A 23,434-nucleotide genomic window follows, 5' to 3' on the forward strand; every position below is an offset into this window, starting at 1 on the left:
TAGAAATTGAACAGTAGCTTAGAAAAGTTAGTTATAGCACTAGAACAGAGAAACCACTATGCTGGGAGGAGAAAGGCAGCAGATGTTTTGCTGTCATGAAAACAGATGATTTTCCACGTACCTCTGTATAGAAATGAACAAAGAAGGAAATAGTAAGAGCAATAATTACCACCCAACTGATTGAATTTAGTTTTAAAGGAGGTATCTGAATGTCCTGTATGTGGAACTAAAAAATCTGTTATTAAGAGCCTGATAAGCCTCCTAGGGAGACTCCATCTTCTGAGGCACTCATAGAACATTCCTGGTCTTTTGTAACTTTTGGAGGATATTTATTTTGAGATATATATACACACATAGACATATTCATGTATGTGATAGCATTTGGGCCTCTTAAATCACCACCAAACATTTGGTTATGTAACACAGTCCCAGGACAAGTGCAACCGTCTCAAAGACTTTACCAGATTTAAAAGGCAATTCAGGTTATTCTTGAGTAATGAACTCTGACAGTAGAGAAAAATTGGCTGGAGTAAAGCAGCTCCTGCCAGACTGCCATATATACTGGTATATTTCAGTATTTGGTTAGTGTAAAGCATGAAAAAGGGAGAAGAAAAATGGAAGAGTAAAAGAAACTTATTTTGTGAAGGTGGCATTTTGTGTTTTATATCAAAGAAAACAACTGCCAAGTCATCACACAGATTAAAAACCTAAAAAAAACCCCAACAAAACAACCAAAAAGACCCCCAAACACTTTGAAATTTGATTAAGCTATGTGGCACAAGACATATCTGCATTTGGCATGGGCAACTGACTGAGAAACAATCAACCAAGCAAAAAAAAAGGCCAACTGGCTGGTTCAATTTCAACAAAGTTCCTTTTAACTACAAAGGGGAAAGCCCCAATCTACTGTAAATGTAGATTTATGAATGACTGAAATATCCATATTTAAAAGCTGGGCTATATAGTGTAGTAATTGTTTCTCCAATAGTCTCAAACCCAATCTGATCAAAAAGGAAATAACATTAAGAGGAATATAAAACTGTACTTCCATGTCTTTCTGATCAAAATCTGAATTGTCACCTCTATACCATAACTGTGAAAAGCAAAAACTCATTAATATTTCATTTTTATAGTTTCATATGACCTCTGGTCTTCCCTTGAGATGAGAAGCAATATTATTTACAAATGATGGTGCTAACCCGGAATATGTGACCAAATGATAAATTAGTTATGCACAAGAATTGGACTGTACATCTCAACTATCCAAATATCTACTGAGACTGTTCTCAACTCCACTGAACATCTGCATTAGTAGTAGAATATAAAGTAATAGTTAATCCTGAAGAAACAAATTTTAATTTTCCACTCAAACAGGTACAGGCCTGTTTAATATAGTTGCAAAGGTTTCTTTCATCTAAATTCACACAAATATAATTAAAATTAAATAAAATGAATCAACTGGAACCTTCATCAACATTATTTAGTCCTTACATAGAGAAACCAAAGATGAGTTGGTCTGCCTCTTGAATACATAACTAAATGCAGATCTATTTAAAAGGTTTTACTGCTCTTCAAAACAGTAAGTTTAGAGACATCTTTTATTTTAGAACAAAGACTCAGTCACAGTTTCATACTTTTGATACCGAAGTATTCCACAAGATCAACCATTATGGTTCAATTAGGACCTTTTATCCAATATTTGGATTTTAGCACCTTAAAGAAAAAGTAACACCATACCAGTATTGAATGAAGACAGTGGATACTGTTCTCATCCTCTGCAAAATGATGTGGACCACACTACTCGGTGCCTTTAGTCCCTAACTGGTAGTAAGGCAGAAGGGAAACAATTTTAAGCAAAGCATTTGACTGAATACAATCTGAGTAATATTAAACCCTTCCCAATTATGCAAAGTATTGGCTCCCATATGTCCAACTTCTTGTATTCTAATCAAATGGTCATTTACAATTAACTACGTCAGTCAGGAATCTGTACCAAGAAAAAACACCCACCAAACTCTATCCAGATCAGCATCAGTAAGTGATATGTCTAACTCCAAGTTTAACTCTGTGCTGTAACTAGTGCTTTTTCAAATATTTAAACAAACCATTAAATCAGTAAACCAAATTAACTTCAGAGTTAAAGCTTTTTCTTCCAGCTCACTTCCTGAGTAACGGGGGACATGGAACAGCTGCTTCCACAGGCACAGAGGCACAGTCCTTTAGCAGCAGGAGCAACCTGAAAGCCCTGGATTTGTCTTCACTTTTCACCCTGACACTGCTGGTGCAGGTGCTACAATTCCATTCAATTCTGAAGGGCACAGAGTGTCCCTCCTGTACAGATCTGGAGTGCATTAGCAGAGTTCCTACCTGGTCCATCACACTCCCGAGCACTGCCACAGATTTCCTGGGACACAATGGGTTGAGTTTATTTTAAAGAAAAAGACAGTCTAACCAAACATGTCCTAAACCCTGTAATTTCAGGCATCTTTGGCCCACTATTCTTTGTAACTTTGGGCAGTTTTGTGCCAACTGTGTCTATCAAACCATCTTCCAAGAGAATCTTTTCACACTGCACCAGGCTCTCTGACAGCAGCTGTGAATCCATGATTTACATACCCAAGATGGACACAGCTACTACAAATGAGCATCAGTGTATTCTGAGACCACGATTCTTCTTTTCTACTTAAATTAAGTTTGCAATGTTAAACACACAGATTTGTATGCTAGTTTTAAACAACAAAAGCATAAAAGAATTACAAACTAAAGCAGTCAATTGCCAGCATGAAGCGTTACCATTCCTGTAACTAAACAAATGGCCAACAGCAGTGAGTAAACTGGTGAATTTCAACACAAATTTAAGCTTCAGTAGTCTCTGCTTCCTTCCTCCCCAAAAGCCAGGACTCATCAGCAGGTTCCCCTCAAGGAGCAGCAGAGCAGGGTTCAGTCTGGGTACTGTGGCTGTCATAGCTCCTCTCTCTGGTTGGTTGCTCGGTTGTCCTCTTTGACACCATTAGGTTTCTTCTCTGCGTCTTTTTTCTTCTTTGCTTTTTCAGGTTTTGTTTTGTTTTTCACTTTCTCATTTTCATCTGCTCCTTTGCCAGGATAAACCTGACCTTCCAGAGTAACATCTGCACACCTTTCCTGATTTATCAGGAAGTCTTTGATCTCCCAGGCGTAGCCACCATCCCGCAGCATGAAGATGGCCCGATTGGAGCCAACAATAAACCTAGATGAAAAATCCAAATTTTTTTTAGTTAACTCTGCTTTTCAAACACTCCAGCATTTGCTCAGAGAGCCTACATGACTAAGGCACAGGTTCAAGAGCAAGAAGCTGGTCTAGTTGTTGCCTGGGGATGGGGACAAGAGAACAATCTTCTAGGACATTGAAGAATAAAAGGTATGAAGTATATCAATAAGTAACCAAGGAAGCAAGAATAAGGAAACAAACCTAGAACTCATTTGGCACTATGTAAAATCCACTAATGAGGACTAAATTTGCTTTATACACTTATTGCAACCCTTCTCAGACTCAATACATGAGCACAACATTCTTCTGTTATAAACTGATGCTCTCTTCAGAGAGAAAAAGAGTCGCATTTTTTAGCAGGGGAACAGAAAGCCTTTTGTGGTGACAAGTCTTCAGAGTGTGATGTTTTCTATCAAGCACACAGAGGCAAACTACTGCAGCTAGAACTGATAAATAGCTGAACCCTAGTGAGATAAAATTTGGGCTACACACACACACATCATGCATAAGCATTGAAGAGATTTCTGCACCATACCAAAGTTTTGTCACAACTGACAAAGAAACAGAAATAGTAATGAATGATAAAGGTGGAGAACAGCAAAGGATGAACAGCTGAAAAGATTTTCAGGAAGAAAGAAATGGTTCTGCAAAGGCAAGAACTTTATCTTTGTGCACAACAGCTCACCTTTGCACGTCGTAGTTTGCGTTGAAGAGACTGCCCTGCCACAAGCTGGTGATTTCTTCTGTCTCCTTTTCTGTGGGATTTCCTGACACTGTGACAAACATCATCAAAGTCTTCCCCTTCTTTGTCAGCTTCAGGATGCTTTCAGGCTTGCCTGGATCTATTTTTGAGAAGTCTATTGGTGCTGGAGGCCTCTTGTGTTCAGGGAGATCTCCCTCTTCAATGTCATCATCTTTCTGTTTTAAAAATGACAAGGAACCTTTAAACTCAACTCTTCCACAAATATATTTTAGGTCTTTATTTTTTTTTTAATTCCTCTTTTTTTAGAGAATAACTATGCTTTGATAAAGTATTTTTAGCTGAATGATGGAGATTGTGAAACCAAAAGAAATAGTGACTGTTGTTTTAAGATACTTCACCAAGAGCGCTCTTTCAGTTTATAACCCTCCCCTAAAAATGATGCACATTTTCATACCGATAGGTGGAATCTCATTTTATCTCACACCAAGAAATATTTCAGCCTAATTCAATTCCACCTATGAAACTGATAAAATAGTATTTTTTTCCTTTACAGTTTCACAAATATTTATTATGCATGTGAGATGAAATGGGAAAGTTGCAATAAAAAGTCTCATGCACACATATATGAAAAACATTCATTTGGTATTGCTTTCAGAGGTCAAAACTCACTTTTGGGAATCATGTGATTGCTTGAGAATTTAAGTTTTCTTAGTGTCTTCAAACAATTAAACTCACAAGAATTCATATTTTCTGTGTGCTTATGCCACAGAAAGATTTTGATTAAAGGTTCTAATGCACAGATCTAACTCACAGCCTGACAACATAATCACCCAGAGTAAATCACTCCTACCAAAAAGAAAAAAATTAACCTCTTGATGCTTCTGCTGAGGCTGACAACCATTCAAATATTTGGAAAAGCACAATCAAACAACCCCTTAAAACCGCTCACAACTAAGCTGAATACGGTGACAACTTACATTAAGCCAGAACCTGATTTCTTTAACATGTGTTTGTATTGTAGAATTAAAAAGTATTAAAAACAGAATAAAACCCCTCAGAAGTTTTACACTGGCATTCACCTAAACACCATTAAATGAGCAGGAATTAAGGCAGATATTTTAGGTGCTGTCGTGATTTCAAGATCACAGCATTGGGAACATGACCTGTAGCAGTAGGTAAAGACATTCGCCTTCAGAGGCCTCAAAGGTCAGGAGCTGAGCTTGATTTCCAGCTCTCAGAGGTGCACCACCCTCACATCTCTGCAAATGCTTATACACAAACCCAGCAGCATCCTCCTACACACCCATGGAGCATCCCACGCTCCTCAAAGGCTAAGGTTTCACACAACTGACCCATGTTCCTTCCCCAGCTCACTTCTGCAGCTTCTTCCAGACAACAGTTTAAAGTTTAGGGACCACAGAACAGAAGCTGTAGGAGCCTTAAACTTTATCCTTTCTTTCCCTACTAATTATGTCTTTGTTTCAATTTTGCAAGTCAGAAACATGCTTTGAAGTAGTTCACACGCCTTGAAATTTCTGAAATGAGTGAACTGGGAGGGAAGGAGAGCCCAAGTCCGTACCATCACTAAGTGGGAACATTACTTATCTTACAGAAAGCCTGAGAATGGTCAAATTGGTAAAGAACAGTAAAAATACAAAATCTCATGTGATTGACTGAAAACATTCTCCACAAATAAGAGCAAATTGAAACTTAAGTGTGGTTTAAGTAGAACAAAACAAACATATTTCAGTTTTGAAAGAAAAAGGCAGAAAGAAACATTTCCAAATACTCTGTGTAAAATGCAGAAACTGACTTTGGGTTTTGTGACAACAAATGAGCTGCTAACATGTATTACCTACTTGTTTTCTTAACTATTCAACTAAATGCTCCTGAAGTTGTATTCTTACAGTTTGAATGGGAGTATTATCAGAAGATGCCAAGAGCTCCCCTAGATGGCATTTATTTTCTTATTTTCTGTACAAAATGTCATGCAGCTGTGCTTAAAGCTATCTAAAAAGGTAAAAAAGTGAAAGATTTTGCTTTGAAAAGTCTAGGACACTCAGTCACTTTAACAGTAACATGAGGTTCCAGAGGGAAAGTGTTACACAGACACAGGAAAACCTGCATAATCCTTCACCTGCTCCTCCCCTCAGTTCCCACTCTCAGAAATTTCTCCTAAATGCACTACATTTTGATTTTTAAAAACATTAGTAACATATGCCACTTAACTGTTTTGCCAATTCAATGGTCAGTCAAGCCTGAGGAATCCTGAGCTTGTAACAGTAATGAACTATTTAAAGCACCAGAGATCTCAGAAACTAAGACACCTCTGGCCCAGATTCTCCGTTCTGTGTCCAGCTCCCCAGGACTCCAGGCTTCAGGAGAGTCCCTTTCCATGAGGAAAATCCCTTGGTGGCTTCCTCCAGGCTGTAAGTGAGCTGCTGAAGCACCACTGCCTCTTTGCCCCGTTGCCCATCCTTGTTTTCCAGCAGATCGCTCTCCCGGATCACCAGGCAGTCATGCACAAGGAGCAAGGGGCAGCACGAGCTCCTGCACAGAGGTGGCTGCTCCTGCTGGGAAAGCTGCTGGAGCCACAGGCTCAGGCTTGCAGCTGAACCCAAGAAAGTCACAACCACCATCCTCCAATGGTTTTAGTCTAATTGCCACGGAAATAAAAAATATTTGGGATAATTTCATTCAGTCGAAAGTAATGACATTTGATTCTGTACAGATCTATGCCCTGTGGCCCTCATTCCCAAGCGTAGCTCCTCCTCTTACCGAATTCACAGTGGCCCCTTTGTTTCTCATCCCACTCCATCAAGTGCACTCATACCCCTTCTTCTCCACCCTCAGGCCACCACCCCCTCAAGCCTTTCATGTTTCCTGTGTGCAGGGCAAAAGGCCCTGCAACTGACCATGCCAAACAACCCCTAATTGTTGAGCTCTGCTCTGTGTGCATCTCCTCAGGGACACCCCCAGCTGCTGGAGCCCCAGGCACAGAAAATGTCTCTTAATCTGTGCTGACAGGCTCAGACACTCGAGAGAACACTGGACCATGGAGAAGGCTTCTAAAACTAAGTAGAGAAACTGGGAACGTGAATGTGTGAGTTAGACAGAATTATGTTAAGTCACCGGGTGAAAATTTTGGACTTTATAGTTTGAGATATAGTAGTGAATGAGGGACAAGATGGAGGTTCTAGGGCCTTGGCTTGTCTTTGCCTTTCTTCCTTCTTCTTCGTGGTTTTGGGTGGTATCGGGTGATTGGACAGAAAGGTACACAGTGCGGAACACGGGTGTTTGGTTATTGGGTTAAAAGTAAAAATAAATTAGTTGGCATTTGATAATTGGATAAATTTGATAATTTATGCTTAAAAGGCCTTGTGGACAGAGCCCTAGGTCACCATTTGTAGCTTGTCAGGTAAGTGTGTAGAAGTGCTTACTCTGTGTGAGAATGAATATAGGTAAGAAAAATAAACATCCTCAATCCAAATACAAAAGCCATCTCTCTGCTCGTCAACTTGATCCTGGGGAAAAGAACTGGCCACTTTTACACCCAGCCTGAGCAGTGACTCCCCAGCTGCTCTGCCACATCTGCATTCGTGCATCACAACGTAAGCTGAATCAGGAACCTGCTCCAGCTGAAAAGGAAAAACCCTCAACAGCCCACTAGGGCTGGAGCAGAATATACAGTCAAGAGTTACAACAGCATTAACCTGAGCCTCCCTTTCAGCCACCTCATTAAAAGGAGATGCTCACCTTTTAAGATTTTTTTTTTTCCTACAAGGCTAAATTTGGTTCAAGTTGGGCAATATTACGCGTTGATTTTTTAGCAGCTGGGCCTGCTGGGTCCTTGGCTGATACCACTAAAAGAAAAGTGAACTTTGAGCCTTTTACTAATTTTATTTAAAATTTCAACTCAATTCTCTAAGAACCTCCCTTGCTAAAGGCATACATGCAGTAACAATCCAAGGGATGAATAAGTCCATAACCTGCCAACCAGGGCCAAGGCAGGCATCCATACTCCCTGTTACTTTATCTATAATTCACATATAAAGCACAATTCTCCACCTTGACTTACAGCTGCAACTGGTGTTACATAAACAGAAGTTTTCTCTCTATTATTACCTTTATGGATTTTTGCAAAATATTCCAGGGACAAACCTCACGGGAAAGAATAAATGACAGTAAGGACTGCTCTGGTATTTATCAGAAGATGATGGAACATAACAGAGTGAAAAGAACCTAACAGTGGCATGATAATCACATGGAGAACAGAGTGATGGGAAACCGCCAAGGAAAGTTAAGGCAGTGGGATGATAAGGATGAAGGCGATAAGAGAGAGCTGGAATTAGAAGTTGTTACTATGAGGAAAGACAAGAAAGACACACCAAACTAAAACAATAACGTATCTACCCTGTAAACGTGAAATGAATATTCCGCCTGGTATCCACCCTCGGTCACATAATGTGTATGGCTCAATACTTTGAAAAAACCCGACTTTTCAGCCAGACGAGGCTGCTGGCAGGGACCGAGCACCAGGCTGGGTGCTGGGGCTCTGGGAAGGCGGGACAGGGCCAGCCGGGCAGGGTAGGCCGAGGGCCGCTCGCCCCGACTTTGAAACCCCTATACACGGACCCAGAGCCTCGGAGGAAAGAACACGGCACCGGCCACCCTTCAGCAGCCTCGGGAATCCCTCCCGCCCAGGCCCGGGGATCCCCCGCCTTCCCACCACTGTGCAGAGCGGCCGCTGCCCGCGGAGCTGCCCCGGCCCGGCCCGGCCGCCCCCCGGTAGCCGCGGCGTTCCCTCCGCGTGGTGCGAGCGGACCCCGCCGGCCCCGGCGACTCCCGCACCTCCCACTGCTCCAGCAGCCGGGCCATGTCCGCGTCATTGTAGTCCCGAATGTCCTTTTTCTTGGGCGGCCCCTCCCGCCGCTTCCCCTCAGAGCCGCCGGTCGCGGCCGCCGCGCTCACACACAGCGCCAGGGCCAGCACCGCCCAGCCCGCGGCCGCCGCCATCTTCTGCTCTCGGGAAGGCGGCCCCGGCCGCCTCATGGGCGGGGGCAGCGAGGCCGGGCCGGGAGGAGGAGCTGGAAGGGCGGCGAGGAGGGACGGATCGGGGCGGGAGGAGGAGCTGGAAGGGCGGCGAGGAGGGACGGATCGGGCCGGGAGGAGGAGCTGGAAGGGCGGCGAGGAGGGACGGATCGGGGCGGGAGGAGGAGCTGGACGGGCGGCGGGGTGGGATGGGTCGGGCCGGGCTGGGCGAGGCCCAGGCCGGCTCCCCGGAGCTGCCGGGCACTGCCAGCTCCCCAGCGGCTGCCGCTGTCCCCACACGAAGCCCCGCTGCAGCCGGTGCGGTCCTGCAGGGCCCGGGCAGGGAGTGAACGCTGGGCACTGAGAGGTTAAAACGATAAATGCTGGGCCCAGCGCCTGGGATCTAAACTATGTGGTTGCTTCTTGTTGCTTTCTTTAAAGAAACAGGATGAAAAGTATCCGGGTTTGCTGACTGGGCCCATTGCATAAGTCTTCTGATTTTGATTACTGTCTCAGCAACATTAATTTTTTTCTAAAAGAAAATTATTAAAACTAATGCTGTTTGTTACTAAAATACAATTCCAGAACATGTGACCGCCACAAAAAAATATGAGATACGGGTTTTTCTTTGTACAGGCTGTTTTTCCATTATCTAAACCAAATTACATGCATGGATGTCAGCACAGCCTTACTTCATTCCAGTCTTCATTTTTTTCCTCGTGGTAGCATTTTAATTACAAACAGCACAATGTTCTGTTCTACCTCTCACCTAGGATTCCAGTAAGTTTAAACTTGGGAATTCAAGGAAGCATCACTGTTACTGCTGCTGGTAGGTATTAACTGCAGTCAGGCTGCAGACCAAGTTCAGAGCAGAGGAACTAATTCTGTTGAGAGAACTCCTCAACCCAAATTCCATTACTGTTATAGAATCCTGTAATCCTAGAGCGGTTTGGGTCGGAAGGCACTTCACAGATCACTTAGATTCATCCCCAGATGATCCAGTTCTGGATGTGTAATCAACTAGGAACCGACTGCCTTTATGGGCAAGGTGTGCAAATTGAAAACCAAAGCAGTCAGGAGGCAGGGGGTGGGTTTGGGGAGGCTCTCTAAAGCCCAGAATAACTCTTGAAGGGAGCAGACACTGCAGGGCCATGTAGCTGGTGAACACCAGGGAGACACGGCACACGTACCATGAGAAACAGCAGAGGAGGATGTGGGATCCAAGATTTCAGCACCCCCATAAACAACCAGCCTGGGCTGCAGCCTCCACACATTTTAAAACATTTCAGACACGCTGCCAGTGCCTGAGGAACAGGAAGCAGCCCGGAGCTATTCGTGGAGCTTGTTAAATGTACATAACTGAAACAGGCTTTAGACAAGTACTTCTCACAGAGCTATCCAATACCACAGCCACTAATGAGCACATTTGCTCGGTGATTTCTCATTAAATATAATGAACATCAGGTATACTATATCAGATTGCTGTGATTAATGAGGTTTTACTAAAATAGGTTTCTGCTAACTTTTGTTATTACTGGATCGTGCGTATATTCATGGGAAAAAAAAAAAAGATTCTATCTTGGAATGCTGGACTTGAAGCATAAAATATTTTCATTGAATTTCTACTAAGAAATATTTTCTTCAATTCTCTTTTTTCTTGTTAGAACAAACCAAGCCAACTTATTTTCTTTAGTATCTGATACTACGTTCAGATACAGATCTCAAAAGTAACCCGATTCCCTTTGGTAGGTGAACAAGTTGTTCAGTATACCCAGAACTGCACCAAACAACACTATACATATCCTTGTCATGCCAATGAAAGCTTTAATTTGAAAAGGAGGTAGTTTTCATGCTTGGCTCTGACTTTGCAACTACCTCTGCTCAGGCAAAATTCTGTGTCTGGGAAGATTCGTTCAAGTCTGCTGCTTGTGGGGTCAGCTGCAGGACAAACACCTGTTCAGCCCCTGTTCTCTGCTGTTCCTCTTTCCCATGCAAGAAACAAACACAATGCAGCACATACCACTGACAGGAGCAAATTAAATTGCATTTTCTTTTTATTGAAGCACGCTGTGTTTTGATCAGAGCATCTATTGAATCATGCCAATATGCTTTTTATAGCTTAAGCATTTTCACATTTCTTAGCAGTTTTTATAGTCCTAACAGCTAACACTATTAGGACTGCAATACAGAATGTATTAAGTAATACATAGCTACTTTCATTGCAGATTGCAAGAGTAAGGGGGTAAATGCTTTACCTTGTAGCTAAAACTCCCATATAGTCATGCCAGGGAAGGTCTCAAGCTGTGATTGTCATTTTTGCTTCTGCAACACTCAAGTTTTATTAGTAGTACCTTTAATTATAAAGTTATACCCATCAGAAAAGCAAATCTACCTTCTCTTGTAAACTGTTTTCATTATTGAGCAGGGCTGGGTCAAGCTGTAAGATGAGAGGATTCAGGATGTTTAAGTTTCTGCTAATGAAGTTTGAGATCCTCTTTTTTTTTCCTATTTTTAGGACTATATTTGTTCAAAATGTATTTTCCATACCACTCTTTCTTATGAGTTGGGAGAAGAATGTTAATTTTTAACTGCCAACAGCTCTCTCAAGTCTTTGCTGGTGGCACAGTTTTATGTGCAATTTTCTATTTGAAAGTGGATTCCTATCTGTTACATTTTACTTTTCTTTGCAAATACAGTATGCTAGAATTTTAAAGTTTGTTCTTTGACATTCCTTGGAATGAAACCTTAGAAAGAACAAAGAGCTTGACTTCATTATGGAAAAGGCAGTGCCTGCCTTCTTGGAAGGATAAATAGACGATCAGACAGAAGACCAGCCCTAAGCATGCAGAAGGGAGAAGGAACATGCAAGGGCTGCCTGCTATCAGCACTCGCTGTGTCTGGAAGAATCAAGTCATTTCAAGAACTTTACTGACACAAAAGGATGTTTAACAGAGGCCCAGATGAATTAAGTGTTGTGCAAGGCAGCCTTGTAGTGGTGATTTTGGATATAAAAAATGATTGATATCTGACTCTTATACTACCTGACAGGCTTTTGCACCTACTGGCTTAGAGCAGGACCAGGACAATATTGTTTTAAACAATACAGAAGACTTGCTGAGTAAGAGAGCCAGAAAACTTCAAGTAAGTTTAGAGATGTCCCAGCATTCAGCATATTCTTTTCTGTTTAAAAGCACTATTATACATTCTACAGAATGTCAGGATATTATGAGTTATTTGCAGTAAAACATTCAAAATTATTGTTTTCATTAGTCAAATTATCTCAAGTACCTTAAATGTTCCCCTGAAGAGAGAATCTAATGCCTGAGCTCTCATGCACAGATAGTGCATGTGTTAATCCAACCCTCTGAATTTGCTCACAGGCAGAATTAAACTTGAAGAATCAGACCTGAACATGTTATCTTTAAAAACAAGAACATGTCTAAGAAAAAAAGCAGCACAGCAAGCAGAATATGCTGTCATCTGGAGCATGAGCATTTGAATTATTCAGAATAATTTCGGTCCTTAATTTAATTTCATGCATAAGACAAGCACACTTACTTGCCATCTATTAAGAGAACACAAATTTTGTGTTGACATCAATTAAGAGCACACAAAATGACATGGAGCTAGTCAGATCTTAAATTCCTGGATCCAGTTTGAAAAACTAGGTCTTTAATTCAAAATTTTCCTAGATTAGGGATTAACTACTGTGATTTGGACATGGAATTCTGATCCAGGTACTAACCTTAAAATTCAGATTCTGACTTGAGTTTTGAACATAGAACAAATCTTTACCCTGAATTTGTGTTATCCTGTACATACATCCACGTGCATTTTATAAATTAAAATTTACTGATGGGACAGAGATATTTGACAAATGACATCCCAGCTTTGTGTCATTCATTACCTCTCTGCTCAGGGTTGGGGAGGGTATCTGATGCCTGACTGTCTAGTCAACTCCATTAAAGCTATACAGTGTAATCCTTAAATTCAGAAACACCACAGAATGTTCCTCATCTTACTGCAAAATTTGCTACAAATCTGTGCTAGTTAAAACTATGTACTGGTTACGCAATTTAAAGTTATCCTATTAAGAAAAGAATTACATTAAAACAATGTCAAAGAAGATTTACACAGTTCCCACAGGAATTCCATTTATAGTCTAATTTTCACAATCTAAATGAAATTAGTTTTGTAGTCCTAATTTCATTTTAGGTTTACAGGTCAGTTTTGGCACCTCCATCTAATGTAAGTAATACATTACATGAACTTCAGATGAATCAGAGGTGCTAGATGTAAATTGTTACTGATCAGCAGCCCTGCTCACAGAACACAGAGGCACAATGAGAGCAGTGTAGGATCAGAGACTCCTGTGAAAACATCTATTGAATTTCTCTCATGATACATATTAAAAGAGGGCAGGGAGTGGAGAAACCCAACCGTTCTGTAGAGTATTACAGCTGCAGGACAGCATATACCACCAGAAGTGCAGTTCAGGAAGGGTGGGCCCTTGCACATTTTGTTCAAAATACCATGTTCTCCTTTGATCTCAAAAAAACCCAGACGTAAGAGTCTAAGGGAGGGTCTTGGATTCCTGTTTATGCTGGACCACTCCAACCAACAGCATTTGCCAGCACTTGCCATTCTTCCATTAAGTGCTCCTGAGTTCCAAGGCTACAAAATCTCCCTCTGGCCCTTCTCCCCTGCTCCAGGGAGGGAGAATGGACACGAGGAGCCACAGGGCACCTCCTGGGCACCAGCCTCATGACACTGGAGGTGCAGGAGGGATGTCTGTGCGTGTAGGTGGCAGGCAAGAGCAAGAAGCAAAAAGCCATTATTGGCTGTAGTCACATAAGATATGGCAGAACTGTCCATTCAGTGCAAGAGGAGTTTTGTAACTGCATTTTCCTTTTCATAAAAATGTGTCTCTTTTCCATGTCAATGCATTAAATATCCATGGTAACAGCAGGGGACAACCAATCGATTATAGACAGCAAGTGGTGAAAACAGTGCAATAAATGGTGAATAAAAGGACAAGAGAAAAACCTCTTTTGCTGTATTACCTTTCAGTTGAGAAACAGGGACTGACCAGCATCCCACTACTGGGATATTTATGTTAATGGTGTCTAAGTAATAAATTTGTTCTTACCTTTGATACTGTGTTTTTGACTACACCATATTAAAAGAAGAACAAACACAAACCACCACATCAGAACACCAAGGTTAATTAAACCTGTATGTGAAAGCCCACACACTATTCTAAAACCTATTTATTTATAGACAAAAGACAAAAAAAACCTTGTGACTGCGTTTGCACTTTGCTGTCTCGAGTGCCTAGTTAACTGTTCCTCCAGATCTGTGTTTTTGGCTCCAAGCACACCAGTTCTCGGGTTGCACCCCCAGTGCATCGACCATGGATACCTCTGCAGACCCAAGACAGACCCAGACCTCACAGATTTAGTCTCTCATGAAGTACTGGCTGTAAGTACTGACCACAAAACACTTACTCAGTACTAAAACATTTATGACAAAATAGAACTTAAGAGCAGTAAGCTGGTCAACACACTTGCCATTCCTTCTGTGTGACTTACACTGCTGCAGAGAGGAAGGCTCATCTTCATCCACACTCTTCTGCAAAGTCTGCCTTGGTGTTGAAGTATTTCTGCCATCAGTCACTGCCAACTTTATCCTCCTATAATTTTTAGTTTACAGCCTGGCAAACCAGCTGCATCCCTCAGAACTGGAGCTATCATTCCCATAATTACCACCTCATGGGCTTAGCCACATAAAGGTGACACAGGGGAACCGCTGAATTGCCTTTTATTCCTTCATCAGCTAGCTCCCTATTAGGTTAGATCGATACATCTATAGAGCAAAGCAATATAAAGAAGTACAACTCACCCTATAGTAACTTCCTCTCACCAACCTGGCCACATACAGTGCTCATGAAATTATTACAACTTGGTATTCTTCAGCTATTACTCAACAGTGGCTACACTGGCAAAAATCAATTCCTCCTTCACAAAAAATTATTTTACTAAGCAATAAAAGGGCCAAGTCCTGTCAGATGATTCAGGAAAGAAGACTTCAGCCTCCAGTTTCTGTTGTACTAAGCACAATGCAAAATAAAGATCAATGTGACAAAAGAAGAGCTCATACAAGTAAGCCAATCTTCTGTACACTACTAAGCCACATTAAAAAGCCTTTTAATCCCTTGTATCTGACAATGCCTGCTGGTTTGAACCCCAGAGAGTTAATTCATTCAGACTGTCAGTGAAATCTTTTTAAAGCCAAGCATGGCCACCTGATTTTCACATCTTCCAAGTTTTTACAGCAAGGCAGTGAGCTGCCCAAGTCCTGTGGGTCACCTTTGCACTCAGCAGCTGTGAAACACATGGGTATGAACACATTCTCCTTGAAAGAGAGGCACAGAAGACTTATAAAGGAAATAGCCACCCCAAACATCACTGGGTACAAGTTTCCTCCTCAGTCAAGAGATGCATGTACTGGCACTTTAAAGCACACACCTTCCTGACTCAGCTCTGCTCAGGTTACCAGCCCCAGAGAATCCACCTCCAAGGCTGCCTTTTAGGATGAGGCTGTATGTTCATGGAAACACAAAGAGGGAATCCAGCTAGGCCAGGTGTACCTAGGCAGCAGCCCTGCAGTCTCTAGGATGGATCTAAGAGGGAGCTGCTCCAGGAAATGCCACTTCCATGGTAAAAATGACTAATGACAGTGGTATTTTCCACATTATTTTTTTCAAAAAGCAAAAGCCAAGTCACTCTTCCCCAATCATTTAATATGTAGAAAAGCTAAACACCCAGGGCTACTATGGGAGGAAAATAGCACTTGGCAAGGCTTCCTTGGACACTGTCCACATGCAGCACCTACTACAGGACAAAAATTAGCAGTTTTCCCCCTTGCTAATACCAAGGCAGAGAAGGACTGGATCACTCTTGTGGATGTGTTGTAAGAGCTAGAAAACTATTTGCTTTATATTGTAGCAGTTATTAAGAGCTTTGTGGCCCTGTCACCTTGTAGGAACTGCCATGGTTAAGGCCCAGCTGGGTTTCTGTGGAGGGAGACTGGTGGAGGAGGCACTGCAGGACTTGTCCAAACCAAGGATCGCTCTGCTTTGTCCTTGGGGAATGGTACAAATCACACAGAGCATCATGGCAGGCAGCAGCATCTAAAAATGGAAAAGATTATTAGGTCATGTAACACCTCTTCTAGCCAGGAATGAGACCTACGTTTTCTAAAATGAAATCTTTCAAACTAATTAAATGTAGTCAAACCTCATTAAAGATAAACTAGGTTAATATTTATGAGAGACATTCCTTGTTGCATACTATCTCACCTCATTTAAGGACACACCTGGAAATACTTTGAAATACAGTTCAGCTGGCTTCTCCTGCCCATTGATTTTTATTTTTCAGAGTACTCTGAAGTAATTTCTATTTATACTTTTGAAAACAAGTTGCTGGCAGTAAGCCAAAATTGTTTAGGCCCAAATCATGACCTTCCTTGAAACTGCAATAATCTGACTCAAGTAAACAGAATTTCCCTCACACTGTTTTTGTGAGGAGGGATGGGTGGAGAACTGCCGTATTTCTGACACACCCATAGACCAGTATCTACCCCTCTCCTCAAGCCTGGCTTTATGGCAAAAAAAATATGCCCCCCAAATATGTACACCCTGTTACCCCCCCACTTTCACATCTGTGTTCATCCTGCTCACATCCTCCTCTACAAGTAGAAGGCCAAAGGTTCTTCTAGCTAATGGCCGAGAATATGTGCAAAAAAACTTGTTCAAAGCTCTTTAGATGTGTGGAATCCCTTAGGTGGGCTCTATTTATGCCAGGACATCGTTGGATCTGACCTGCAATTTCAAGTGAGGAATCTGGTCCAATTCCTGTTTATTTCAAGGTCACTTCTACCCCTGCAGTAGCAGGGATATGTAGCAGGGTGTTAACTGTGAATCGGGACAAATGTACTTCTAGAGTTCTGTAACCTGCTAAATGCATTGTAAATGCCTAGAATTAGGCAGCTGACTTAGAATTCTGATTGAAAGGAGCAAAATAATGTAGCAAAATAATTTGGCTGCAGCTTAAGCTGCAACAAAATATGTAACAAATGTAAGAAGTGGTTTCAACATGGGTTTTGATTAACCAGAATTCTATTGATGTGCAATGGGACAGAGTCTGATGTGTGCCTCAGGTTTACTAAGCGTAACATCTTGCTTTGGACAAGAATCGTCTCAAAAAGTTCTCGGTGTGCTGCAGAATGGAAACAGATCAGAGAAAGTCTTCCTAGAGCACTCATTACACAGCAGTGTCAGTAGGTTTACATCTTCCTGTAAAGTCTAATAAATGGTAACCAGCGCTCAAAAACAGCGACAGAAACGGGAGAGCGACGGCCCAAATTCGCATTCATTGGTTTAAAATCTGGGTCAAGGCCAGTGCTGGGAGCAGTATTTCTGTGTAAAGAAAGCTGCAGCAATCGCCCGTCCCGCGTTTCCAGCGCTGCCGGGGCCGGGCCGGGTTCCTGCGGCAGCCGCACCGGGGATGGGGGCTGGTCCCGGCCTCTGTCACCGGGCACGGCTTCTGCCAGCGGCCCGGGCCAGCCCGGCACAGCGCTGTCCTGCGGGCCGGGAGCTCCGAGCGGAACGCCGACTCACCTGGCGGGTGGCCCGGGGCAGGGCCCGGGCGGGAGCGGCTCCCGGGCCCCCGTGCCCCGGCGCTGGGGCGGCTCCTCGCTCCTCGCTCTCCGAGCGCTCCGAGCGCCGCCGCGCACCCGGGCCGCCGCTCTCCGGCTGCCTCTGGCCTTCCTCCCGCCGGCCTGTCGCTCCGGCATGCCCCGCTGTTGGTTTAGTGACGGAGCCCCTCCGGCGGGGACGGGGCAGCGGCGGCGGGCGGTGCCGGCGCTGCTGCCCCCTCCGCCTGGGAGGAGCGAGCGGCGGCGGGCGCGGAGCGGCGGCGGGGGGAGGGCAGGATTTAAACGAAGGGCGGTGACACCGCACAAAAGATTTCGATAGGCTCAAGTGAGGTTACAGCAAAGGCAGCGGGGCGGGGGAGCTCCCCCAGAGCCGTGCAGCGTCTGGCTGGCAGCGCCGTCGCAGCCGCCGCTTCCCAGTAGTTTGTCTGAAAGCCTGAGAAAGGGAATTTAAACGAAGATTTCCTCCCCCTCTTTTTTTTCTTTCCCCTATTTTTTTTTTTTCTTTTTTTTTTTTTTTCTTCCCTGGGAGTTGGCGGCTCAGCCAGGGAAGATGGCAGGAGGAGCGCAAGGCCGGGCGGGTCGCAGCATCCGCGGCTGCAGCCCGCGGCCACCACCCTTGTTTGCGGGGAGAGCCTAACTTGGTGCGGCGGCCACCGCGGGAGCCGGCGAGGAGGGCCCGGGGCGCAGGGGATGGACCGCGGCGGGGAGCGAGCGCGCAGCGGCCGCGTGAATGATCGCGGCAGGAAGGAGTGAGGCAGCGGCAAAGGAAGGGGAACGGATCCGCCCGCCCGCCCCAGCACCCGGATCCGGTGGAGCGTTTTTTTTTTTTTCTCCTCTCCTCTCTTTCTTCTTTTTTTTTATTTTTTTTTTTTCCCCCCCCCCTTCCCCTCCGCGGTCCCCCGCGTCCCGGCTCCCCGCCGTGCCCCTCTCCCCTCCCGGGCCGGCTCCCCGCGGGTGCGCGGCGGGGCCGTGCGGGGCGGGCGGGCCACACCCTCCGCGGCGCTTCCTGCGAGCCGGGGCCGCGGCGGGCGCCGGGGGCGGCACATGGTGCGCAGCCGCCGCCCCTCCGGCCCCTGCGAGCTGCGCCCGGCGGGCGCTCCCCGAGCGGAGGCGCCGGGGGCGCGGTAGCAACTTGGAGGGCTGCGCCCCTGCCCCAACTCCGCGCGGCGGCGGCGCGTCCCTGAGCTACTGCGTCTGCTAAAGGGAACTTCGCGCAGGATCCCGCAGCCGGGGAGCCGGACGAGGCGGTGGAAGGAAGGGGAGCCAGCGTGCGAAAAGGAAAGGAAAAAAAAAAAAAAAAATAATTCCGTGTTTTTAGCTAAAGGATGCCAGAGCGGGGCCCGGGGGCGCCCGGCGAGCGCCGCCCCGCCGCGGGAGCGCCGTAGGAGCGGAGGCTGGCGCCGGAGCGGGGCGGGCGCCCCGGCCGAGCTCGCTCCCGCAGCAGCGGCAGCCCCGGCGCCCACAGCCTTTTCTTGCCTCCCGGCGATTAATGGAATGATGTTGCGGAAAAGGCAGAGCGATCCTGCCGGGCTCAGTCGGGACTGCTCGGGAGGCGGCGGCAGCGGGGTAGCGAGCGGCATGCGAGTGCCCCCCCGGCGCTATGGCTAGCGGTGGCTCCGGCAAGTCCAGCAGCGAGGTCTCCGCCGGCGGCATCCCCAGCAGCAGCTCCCTGCAGAGGAAGAAGCTCATCTCTATCTGCGACCACTGCAAGATCAAGATGCAACTGGTGGCCGATTTGCTTCTGCTGTCGAGCGAGACCAGGCCGGTGAACACCGAGAGTCTGTCTGTCTTCGGTGAGTCCTTCGAGAAGTGCAGGGACACGATCATTGCCAGGACCAAAGGACTCTCCATCTTGACCCATGACGTCCAGAGCCAGCTCAACATGGGACGCTTCGGGGAGGTGGGAGAAAGCCTGATGGAGATGGGGGAGCTGGTGGTCTCCCTGACCGAGTGCTCTGCCCACGCTGCCTACCTGGCTGCAGTGGAGACTCCGGGGGCCCAGCCTGCCATGCCTGGCTTGGTGGATCGCTACAAGGTCACCCGATGTAGGCATGAGGTGGAGCACGGCTGCGGGGTCTTGAAGACCACCCCTTTGGCAGATATGAGCCCTCAGCTCCTGCTGGAGGTTTCTCAGAACATGTCCAAGAACTTGAAATTCCTAACAGACGCCTGCGTGCTGGCCAGTGAGAAATCCAAGGATAAATTTGCTAAGGAGCAGTTCAAACTCAGTGTCAAGTGTATGAGCACCAGCGCCTCTGCCCTCTTGGCCTGTGTCAAGGAGGTCAAGACCTCGCCCAGCGAGCTGACCAGGAACCGGTGCGTCTTGTTCAGTGGACCTTTGGTGCAGTCTGTCTATGCTCTGGTGGGCTTTGCCACTGAGCCCCAGTTTTTGGGTAAAGCTGCCACCATTAATCCAGAGGGCAAAGCTGTGCAAACTGCCATCCTAGGAGGAGCCATGAGTGTGGTATCTGCTTGTGTGCTCCTGACCCAATGCCTCAGGGATATAGCCCAACACCCCGAAAGTAGCACCAAAATGAGCGATTACAGGGAAAGGTTGAGGAACTCAGCTTGCGCCGTCTCGGATGGTTGCAACCTGCTATCTCAGGCACTAAGAGAAAGATCTTCACCCAGGACTTTACCGCCAGTGAACTCCAATTCTGTGAATTAACCCCCACATCTTCTGTTTAGATCCCAGTCATTGCTAAAGGAAAATAATATCCCACCTCCTCACCCCTTTTTTGTATACCAAAGAATTTGCTTGGATGAGCCCAATCCTTTGATTTCATGTGGTGAAGAAGCAGAACATATTCAAACTATATGTACTAATAAAGGTAGCCAGTTTTGGCTTCTTTTTATTTTACTTTAAAGTTAAGCAAATATCTGCAGATAAATTTTCCTTTATTCAACAAGGTCTTCACACAAGTGGTAAAACTGTTTCAAAGTTTTTTATATTTGGGGAGGTGGGGGTATCTTAGAAAAAGGAGAAAAAAAAAAAGAGCTTTAATCGCGCTGGGTGCGGTTTTTAAAGTTTGTCTTGTCTTGTCTTCCGAAATTTCCCTTCTAAATTTTGCTGTTCGGTTGTGCAGGAAAAAGGTTACCTCAGTTCTTACTCATTTAAAAAAATGAAAAAGCCCAACAACACATAGATGATGGATGTAGCTACTATTTTGTTTGTTTTTGTTTTGTATGACTTTTTATTTTGCATCAAGTGTTAGGTTAGAGGTGCATTTGGTGTGTAGGAGTGGAAGGACTGGAGGTTGTGATTATGTTTTCCACGTGTTGATTTCCAAACTGGGGGAAAAGCTACTGTGAGTGTTTAAACAAACAAACAAAATTACACTATAACAAAAGTGATTTTTAATTTTTTTCCAATGTCAGTTTTTATCTTGCATGTACTGGAGTATTTATTTCATCTATTAAAATGTTATGTTTCTCAGATGCTTTTCTGTGAATCTCTTAATACTTGAAGAATTGAACAACTAGGCCTGTTTGTATTGTATGTCATTTCCTCCAGGGAATGGGTGGTACAAACGTAACTAAGTTCTAGACAGCAGCATACAGGCTTCAATTCAGTTCTGTTATTTGCATAAATACTGTCCCTCTCCCAGTACTACCCCTCCTCCTCAGGAGCCTCTGACAGAGCTACTGCAGTTGGATCTGTGGACAGCTGGGCAGTGTTGCACACACTGGGATTGCTGTGCACTGGCATTGCACTGGGACTGCTCTGCAGAGCGCTGGTGATGGCTGCAGCAGGGCACAGCCTGGCTTGCTTTGTCTTTATCAGCATTCGGTGTTACCTTTTGAGAAGGTTTTGTATTTTAATTCTTGCAGATATTGTCAGCCATCTGTGTGTTAAATCTATGAGTTTTGGTATTATTTCTGGGAAAGCTTAACTCTGCTGGTTAGCCCGGTGTGTGCCATTTGTCTTCTTGGGATTGTGAAGGTTTGTTGGAGTGGGTGCTTTAATTAAACCTCAGAGGTTTGTGTTGGAGCTCCTCAGCAGAGATTTTTACCAAAGCAGTTTGAATTTGATGTTGCAGATTACAGGAGATCATGGCTAACTTCTGAGGTGCAGCTGACCTCCAGTTGAATTCCTTGGCAGGTGTGAGTGGAGCTTAGTGCATACTGCAGTAGTTCCCAGAGTTGCAATGATGAATGTTGTCAGCCTGGTCTTTGTGGCCATGTGAGATCTGTTGCCTTCTATATATTCTGTTAAAGGTAAATAGAAGAGCAAGTCTTTAGGAAAGGAGGTTTTGTTTCTGTGTCCTGCTCCATTGCATAATTGTGGGGTTTTTTTATAGGTCTGCAGACCGAACCATGTTGAAAGCTATTGGAGGAAGCACCTTAAAGGTGTTCTTACTGTGGCTTAAACTTTAACAAATACTGAGGACATTATTCCTTTGAAGAAGGAAACCTTTGGGATTTTGGGTATGGAATAGACCTGGAGTAGTCAAAGTCTTTGTTTTATAGCATTATTGTTTCTCTTGCATATGATGCTTTTACTTAAGTGGAGTGAAATGTTACTGGGTAGTGGACAGATACATCTGTCGGAGGAGATACAAGCTGTATCCGTATCTTCAGGGTCAGAGAAAAAGAATTCCTTAATTGGACCTCTGGACCTCCTTAAGTGGACCACTGTGTTAGGTTTTGTTTATATTTAAATGGAACTTGTCTGACTTGTCAGTGGATTGTATGAACAAGACTTTTCTTTGCCGTAATCAGCCCAGGCTGCGCTCCTGCGGGGTGTGATGTTCTCACCATGCGGTGTGTGCTGCGGAGACACGGGTGCCCACAGCTATGTGGTGAAGTATAGAAGTCCTCTCACTGTTTTTTAATAAATATATGCACACAGTGTTCTAATTTTGTCTGAGATGCCTCCACAGGTATTTCCTAAGAGGCTCTCACGTGTGCACACTCAAACGTTTTCCCATCTGTACGGCAGGAGCAGCTGTAGAGTCCGGAGGGACTCGGAGGAGGCCAAGGCCATCTCCAGGGAGCTCCTGTGGCTCTGTCCTGGTGGCAGTATCTGCTCAGCTGTCCTTTGTATCTCCCTCCCTCGTGGTGTCTCCGTGGGAGCTGAGGCACCTCCCAGGCCAGCGTTGCTCCTTTTCCGCCGTGGCTCGGCGGGAAGGAGGAAAAGGGGCAGCAGCAAGCGCAAGGCGCTCAGGATGTGCTATCTCCAGCCCCAGACAGGAGGAGAGGAACCTGCTCCACCCTTCCTTTGCACGGATCCTGGATGGGCAGGGCTTCGTGTGGATGTGCAGGGATGGTGCTGGGGAGCTGCAGGGTGCAGGTACAGGGAGCATCCTTCAGCTCTCCTCACTCACTGTCACCTCCATGGGTGACGCCTCCTCCTTCCCGATACAAACCAGAGAATTCTGAAGGGCAGCTCTGCAGCACGGCCAACAAAAAGAAAAGTAATGTCCCACTGGCTCTTTTGATGTTTCTACTTAATAGTTTTTGGTGCTGCTGAACTAATTAGATCCTTTTTGATTCATTTATACGTTATTGAGGTTACATGGATCACGGTACAGCCTCCTTATTACCTCTGCATATGAAAGGCACTGTATTATTAATGATGATAATGCTGATTTTTGTTGTGGTAAGATCTTGTTTGAAGTGGTTTAGTGCAATTTTTGTTTTAACAAGGTTACTGTAGATTCTTCCTCCCCTTTCTTATATTTTTAAGTGAGGTACACGCATACATATATAAATAAGTACATATCTTCTTTTTT

General features: G+C 44.9%; 2 protein-coding genes across 3 annotated transcripts; one reads left to right on the forward strand and one right to left on the reverse strand.

Moving 5' to 3' along the window:
- Positions 1-307: 307 nt before the first annotated feature.
- Positions 308-14,766, reverse strand: MESD (mesoderm development LRP chaperone). Of its 2 annotated transcripts, none has more exons than XM_023933915.2 (3): positions 14,573-14,766; positions 3,933-4,165; positions 308-3,226 (listed from the first exon to the last, which is right to left on the reverse strand). In XM_023933915.2, exons 1-3 carry the CDS (start codon positions 14,648-14,650, stop codon positions 2,962-2,964), a joined length of 576 nt encoding a protein of 191 aa, XP_023789683.2. In that variant the 5' UTR covers positions 14,651-14,766; the 3' UTR covers positions 308-2,961. The 2 variants fall into 2 exon arrangements, with proteins under 2 accessions (XP_023789683.2, XP_086705673.1); XM_086849547.1 differs by lacking the exon at positions 14,573-14,766 and adding an exon at positions 8,802-9,338.
- Positions 14,767-19,062: 4,296 nt separating this feature from the next.
- TLNRD1 (talin rod domain containing 1) lies at positions 19,063-21,135 on the forward strand. The gene has a single exon (XM_023933916.2). It carries the CDS (start codon positions 19,300-19,302, stop codon positions 20,365-20,367), a length of 1,068 nt encoding a protein of 355 aa, XP_023789684.1. The 5' UTR covers positions 19,063-19,299; the 3' UTR covers positions 20,368-21,135.
- The last annotated feature ends 2,299 nt before the right edge of the window (positions 21,136-23,434 follow it).

The sequence above is a fragment of the Cyanistes caeruleus genome, chromosome 13, assembly GCF_971803275.1.
Source record: "Cyanistes caeruleus chromosome 13, bCyaCae1.hap1.1, whole genome shotgun sequence".
In the NCBI taxonomy this organism is placed as follows: Eukaryota; Metazoa; Chordata; class Aves; order Passeriformes; family Paridae; genus Cyanistes; species Cyanistes caeruleus.